This window comes from Lactuca sativa, chromosome 9 (assembly GCF_002870075.4).
Source record: "Lactuca sativa cultivar Salinas chromosome 9, Lsat_Salinas_v11, whole genome shotgun sequence".
NCBI lineage: Eukaryota > Viridiplantae > Streptophyta > Magnoliopsida > Asterales > Asteraceae > Lactuca > Lactuca sativa.
In genome coordinates this window covers 24,322,081-24,329,346 of record NC_056631.2, presented here as the reverse complement: position 1 = coordinate 24,329,346, position 7,266 = coordinate 24,322,081, and the positions used below count along the sequence as shown (strand labels likewise).

At 36.3% G+C, this 7,266-nt stretch overlaps 2 protein-coding genes across 2 annotated transcripts; one reads left to right on the top strand and one right to left on the bottom strand.

The window, feature by feature from the left end:
- Positions 1-2,967: 2,967 nt before the first annotated feature.
- Positions 2,968-3,944, top strand: LOC111881142 (uncharacterized). The gene is made up of 2 exons (XM_023877535.2): positions 2,968-3,574; positions 3,646-3,944. Exons 1-2 carry the CDS (start codon positions 2,968-2,970, stop codon positions 3,942-3,944), a joined length of 906 nt encoding a protein of 301 aa, XP_023733303.2.
- A 644-nt stretch (positions 3,945-4,588) lies between these two features.
- On the bottom strand, positions 4,589-5,455 carry LOC111881141 (uncharacterized). Its single transcript, XM_023877534.2, has 2 exons — positions 5,125-5,455; positions 4,589-5,052 (listed from the first exon to the last, which is right to left on the bottom strand). The coding sequence occupies exons 1-2, from the start codon at positions 5,453-5,455 to the stop codon at positions 4,589-4,591; spliced, it is 795 nt and encodes a 264-aa protein (XP_023733302.2).
- Between the last annotated feature and the right edge of the window lie 1,811 nt (positions 5,456-7,266).

The window sequence follows — 7,266 nt, the reverse complement described above, 5'->3', positions numbered from 1 at the left end:
AAAGCGCAAAGGATCGGTGGGGCCTAACTGAAGCACCTCTAACTTCTCTAAACATTGATGGATTGTATACCCTTTTAATCAAACTTTGTAAAGCTTTTTTCATTTCTAATGCTAAATCGTCGCCAGTAATAGAAGTTCCATCAGGTGAAGAAGCAGACGGTGAGGCACTAGGAGGTATAGGAGTTGAGGGTTTAGCCCTTTTGTTGGGGTTACCAGATGGTGAAGCAGTATATGGTGAAGCAGCAGAAGGTGAAGCTGCAGAAGGTGAAGCGGCAGAAGGTGAAGCAGCAGAAGGTGGTGGCTCATGGTGGGAAGTGTCATCACCATCATCATCTATTGCATGAAAAGGGGTGGCGGTAATCTGAAGTGGTGGAAGACGACAAAAGGATGCTCCAGCTACTGATGATGATTGGGTTGAGTAACTCCTAAAATTACCAGTAGCACTATTTCCATCAAAAAGACGTGCACAAAGATCTGGAAAAGGCAATGGAATTGTTCTCAATGAAGCAGCCTTCGGATGCCCCTAAACCCAAATGTAACAAAAAAATAGTATAAGAATATTTGGCGACGTCAAACATAAATGTTTAATATATATATATATATATATATATATATATATATATATATATATATATATATATATATATATATATATATATATATAAATGTGTATATACCTTCTTAAAATCATCCCACTCCTCGGCTGTTAAGTTAAAAGTGTTTGTTTGAGAGTTGTATATATTACCAGTTTTGTTTTTTAAATACACCCATCCTGTGTATTTGGCTTTCAAATTGTCATATACGTTTTTCATTTGTTTTTGACTCAACTCAAACCCAAATTTCTCCTTAAGAACTCTTCCAAGCCTTATCCATGAGTCTTTCTGCAAACTCAATCCTTTTCTACCGACACTCTCTACTTCTTCAATACAAGTATCCAATAAGCATTATAAATGCTCATTGGTCCATTTTTGTTTTTCTCCCATTTCTAATAAGCAATATATCATAGACAATAATAATTTCATAAGGTATTGTAGCATTCACAAATTGACAAATATGGTTTCATAAAGTATTGCATATCATACACATTACAAAAAAAAATGATTTGAAACAATCAAGAGTATTTTCAAAACCAAATAACAATAAACAATCAACAACTAAAGTGTGATTTTCACGTGACTTGTTAGATATCCTTAGTTGACAACATTATTTCACATTTTCAGCACAAATTTTCCCAGCATTGTTTCACAACATTAAATAATTCACAATTGACAACATTGTTTCACAGCAATAAACAATTCACAATTGACAGCATTATTTCATAGCAAGACTTTCTTTAATTTTCTTAATTTTCAGCATTATTTCACAGCAAGACTTTCTACTCTTCTGATTCTACACTACTTATGATACATAAACATGAAAAGAAAAGGCAAGACTTTCTTTAATTTTCTTAATTTTCAGCAAAATAGGCTCTATATATTTATATTATTTTCCAGAATATCAATCAAACATGATACATGACTTTGGTTCCATTCTTTTTGTATGCAAAAACCTAATCTGATCATGTATCATACATGTATTGTAATAGCATATTGTGAAGGATCAGATATACATCTATTGTAATAACAATTAACAAGAATATGCTAGTGGTGGAGGTGTACCTAGATAGTGGAATTACCGGATTTGCCCTCTGAAGCACAAATGCCAAAAGCTAGAGCGGAAATTCCAAATAGAGAAGTGCTTGAAGAAAACTGGAAGGGTGTTTGATTAAGAACCACTGGCGGAGGGATAACAAGAAAAACCAATTAATCATCAATTTCATGTTAGAACTAAAAAAAAACGCAAGGAAGATACATGTTCGCTTCGCTGGTCGCTGAATCGATCGCGATACAATTCGAGATGAGCCTGATGCCTTCGATCGGAGAGCAGGCGGCGACAAGGATGGTAATCGGCGACGGGGGTGCTAATCGGCGACGGGGATGCCTCGATGGTCGATGCTGGTCGCCTGAATCGATCGCTGTATAAGTCCAAATGCGCGCCTGATGCCTTCGATCGGAGAGCAGGCGGCGACGAGGGTGCTAATCGGCGACGGGGGTGCTAATCGGCGACGGGGATGCCTTCGATGGTCGATGGATCGATGGATGGTTCTGTGGACCGTGGGAAGGTTTGACGATGGAGGCGGATGCAATAGAAGACGCATTTTTTTTAGGTTTAAAACACTCGCAGACGTTAGAAGATGTTGGCCCAAGTCTATGTGGGGAAGACCTCGCGCAGATGTTTTTATGTTTGCGCACTTCAGAAAAACAAACACACTGCAAACCTTTAAGTCTGCGCGTGGTCTGCGCCGCGCAGACAAAAGAGCCCACGCAGATCTGCGGAGAAAAAACAAACAGCACCTTAGGCCCCACCGATCCTTTGCGCTTTGTTGCATATCATATTTTTTGGAGGGACCATGAACATGAGAGAGATGTGGATGCATTTTCCCGATGTTCCTAAGATATTACGAGGATGGCTTGAGATGACGGATACAAGTTTAGGAGTTTTGAAGGATGGAAAGATTGTCTGATGATTGTTCTAGTGTTGAAACTATTTGTTAGGTTTTTTTGCCTTTGTTGGAACTATTTTGTTAGGTCTTTTTTCTTTTCTTGGAACTATTTTTTTGTTATGTTGCTACTTGGAATATGGTTTATCTAATTTTTTTTTGGTACTTGAAATATGATTAATGTAATGTGTATTTGCTACGTCAAATATAGTTTATGTATGTTTTTTTGCTACTTGAAATATGGTTTATGTAATGTTTTTTTTTTGCTACTTGAAATATGATTAATGTAATGTTTTTTAAAGTTCTACTTTGTTGATTTTAGGTTCATAATGGATCACGATCAAATACTTCTCGTAATTCTTATGTACCTGTACATCCGTTTTTTTTGGAAGAGGGGTGTGAAACGATTGCGGGATAATGATTCGGAAATGACAGGACATGAATACACATTGGAGTTGTTACATCGTAATCGTTTACAATGTGTTGAAGTACTACGCATGTCTCGTGACTCTTTTGTACGACTATGTGCTCATTTTAGAGCAAATTATTCATTAAAGGACAACAAACATGTATCGGTTGAGGAAAAAATGATGGCCATGTTTTTGATGATGATCGGCCATAATCAACGTTACATGATTATCAAGCGGAGATTTCAACACTCGAAGCAAACAATTCATAAATTTTTTTATGAAGTGTTGGAAAAAATGATGCTTTTCGCACAAGATGTTATAGTACCAACTTCTTTTAATCCGAATCCAAACATTCCAGGACATAATAGGAGGCTACGACGGGTTTTCAAAGGGGCGGTCGGTGCACTTGATGGCACTTTGATACATGCTGTTGTCCCTGCTAAGAAGCAAGACTTGTATAGAAGTAGGGGAAAGGGAGACTGTTACCAAAACGTATTGGCAATTTGTGACTTCAATATGATTTTCACATTTGTTGTGGCCGGGTGGGAAGGGGTAGCGCATGACTCTAGAATATTATCAGAAGCAATAACCGATCCACAATCATCATTCCCATTTCCACCACCCGGTAAGTTTTTGTTTTTTTTAAATACTATTATCTTAGTTTGAAAATTGATTAGTGTTTTGCATTTTTTACAGACAAATATTATCTTTGTGATGCCGCATATGCACACACTCGAGGATTTATGGCCCCTTATCGTAATGTGAGGTATTGGCTTGGAGATTTTCGTCAACGACGTGCATTGACCAATAAGGAAAAATTTAACCATGGACATGCAAAACTTCGGAATGTCATTGAGCGTGCTTTTGGTGTTTTGAAAGCACGTTTCCCTATATTGAAGAGGATGGCACTATTCCCGTTCGTGACACAAAGAAACATTGCCATGGCATGTTTCGCGCTTCATAATTTTATAAGGAGAGAAGGAATGAGTGATTAGTATTTTGCACGATACGATGAACCCAATGTCTCGTTTCGAACTAACAATGTGGGCATTGATGATGATGAAGACGGGATTCCAACACATGGTACTACAGCATACTGTGAATATATGACTCAGTTACGGGATGAAATTGCTGATCAGTTGATGCATAATATAGATTGAATTGTTTTAAATGAAATTGTTATTGTAAAACTAATTTTTTTTATTGTATGACTAATTTAGATGCATGAATTTTATTTTCAATGTTATAAGACTATTATTATTAAAATTTTGGTGTTGGAAAATCATTTTATGTTTGTAAAATCATTTTATTTAAAATTTCAATCTATTTCAGCAGCCTGCAGACGTTAAGGTGCTGTTTGTTTTTCTGAAGCCAAAATGTCTGCAGTCTGCGGACCACATCTGCAAGCCTCTGCAGCAGAAGAGGTGGACCAAACAGCTGCAGTCTGTAATAAGAAGACTGTTTGTTTTTTAACGTCTGCAGGCTGCTGAAATAAATTGAAATTTTAAATAAAATGATTTTCCAACACCATAATTTTAACAATAATAGTCTTATAACATTGAAAACAAAATTCATGCATCTAAATTAGTCATACAATAAAAAAAATTAGTTTTACAATAACAATTTCATTTAAAACAATTCAATATATATTGTGCATCAACTGATCAGTAATTTCATCCCGTAACTGAGTCATATATTCACGGTCTGCTGTAGTACCATGTGTTGGAATCCCGTCTTCATCATCATCAACGCCAACATTGTTAGTTCGAAACGAGACATTGGGTTCATCGTATCGTGCAAAATACTCATCACTCATTCCTTCTCTCCTTATAAAATTATGAAGCGCGAAACATGCCATGGCAATGTTTCTTTGTGTCACGAACGGGAATGGTGCCATCCTCTTCAATATTGGGAAACGTGCTTTCAAAACACCAAAAGCACGCTCAATGACATTCCGAAGTTTTGCATGTCCATGGTTAAATTTTTCCTTATTGGTCAATGCACGTCGTTGACGAAAATCTCCAAGCCAATAACTCACATTACGATAAGGGGCCATAAATCCTCGAGTGTGTGCATATGCGGCATCACAAAGATAATATTTGTCTGTAAAAAATGCAAAACACTAATCAATTTTCAAACTAAGATAATAGTATTTAAAAAAAAACAAAAACTTACCGGGTGGTGGAAATGGGAATGATGATTGTGGATCGGTTATTGCTTCTGATAATATTCTAGAATCATGCGCTACCCCTTCCCACCCGGCCACAACAAATGTGAAAACCATATTGAAGTCACAAATTGCCAGTACGTTTTGGTACCAGTCTCCCTTTCCCCTACTTCTACACAAGTCTTGTTTCTTAGCAGGGACAACATCATGTATCAAAGTGCCATCAAGTGCACCGACCGCCCCTTTGAAAACCCATCGTAGCCTCCTATTATGTCCTGGAATGTTTGGATTCGGATTAAAAAAAGTTGGTACTATAACATCTTGTGCGAAAAGCATCATTTTTTCCAACACTTCATTAAAAAAATTTATGAATTGTTTGCTTCGAGTGTTGAAATCTCCGCTTGATAATCATGTAACGTTGATTATGGCCGATCATCATCAAAAACATGGACATCTTTTCCTCAACCGATACATGTTTGCTGTCCTTTAATGAATAATTTGCTCTAAAATGAGCACATAGTCGTACAAAAGAGTCACGAGACATGCGTAGTACTTCAACACATTGTAAACGATTACGATGTAACAACTCCAATGTGTATTCATGTCTTGTCATTTCCGAATCATTATCCTGCAATCGTTTCACACCCTTCTTCCAAAAAAAACGGATGTACAGGTACATAAGAATTACGAGAAGTAACTTTTGATCGTGATCCATTATGAACCTAAAATCAACAAAGTAGAACTTTAAAAAACATTACATTAATCATATTTCAAGTAGCAAAAAAAAAACATTACATAAACCATATTTCAAGTAGCAAAAAAACATACATAAACTATATTTGACGTAGCAAATACACATTACATTAATCATATTTCAAGTACCAAAAAAACATTAGATAAACCATATTCCAAGTAGCAACATAACAAAAAAAATAGTTCCAAGAAAAGAAAAAAGACCTAACAAAATAGTTCCAACAAAGGCAAAAATAACATAACAAATAGTTTCAACACTAGAACAATCATCGGACAATCTTTCCATCCTTCAAAACTCCTAAACTTGTACCCGTCATCTCAAGCCATCCTCGTAATATCTCAGGAACATCGGGCAAATGCATCCACATTTCTCTCATGTTCATGGTCCCTCCAAAAATATGATATGCAACAAAGCGCAAAGGATCGGTGGGGCCTAACTGAAGCACCTCTAACTTCTCTAAACATTGAGGGATTGTATACCCTTTAGTCAAACTTTGTAAAACTTTTTTTCATTTCTAATGCTAAATCATCGCCAGTAATAGAAGTTCCATCAGGTGAAGAAGTAGACGGTGAGGCACTAGGAGGTATAGGAGTTGAGGGTTTAGCCCTTTTGTTGGGGTTACCAGATGGTGAAGCAGTATATGGTGAAGCAGCAGAAGGTGAAGCGGCAGAAGGTGAAGCAGCAGAAGGTGGTGGCTCATGGTGGGAAGTGTCATCACCATCATCATCTATTGCATGAAAAGGGGTGGCGGTAATCTGAAGTGGTGGAAGACGACAAGAGGATGCTCCAGCTACTGATGATGATTGGGTTGAGTAACTCCTAAAATTACCAGTAGCACTATTTCCATCAAAAAGACGTGCACAAAGATCTGGAAAAGGCAATGGAATTGTTCTCAATGAAGCAGCCTTCGGATGCCCCTAAACCCAAATGTAACAAAAAAATAGTATAAGAATATTTGGCGACGTCAAACATAAATGTTTAATATATATATATATATATATATATATATATATATATATATATATATATATATATATATATATATATATATATATATATATATATAAATGTGTATATACCTTCTTAAAATCATCCCACTCCTCGGCTGTTAAGTTAAAAGTGTTTGTTTGAGAGTTGTATATATTACTAGTTTTGTTTTTTAAATACACCCATCCTGTGTATTTGGCTTTCAAATTGTCATATGCGTTTTTTATTTGTTTTTGACTCAACTCAAACCCAAATTTCTCCTTAAGAACTCTTCCAAGCCTTATCCATGAGTCTTTCTGCAAACTCAATCCTTTTCTACCGACACTCTCTACTTCTTCAATACAAGTATCCAATAAGCATTTTAAATGCTCATTGGTCCATTGTTGTTTTTCTCCCATTTCTAATATGC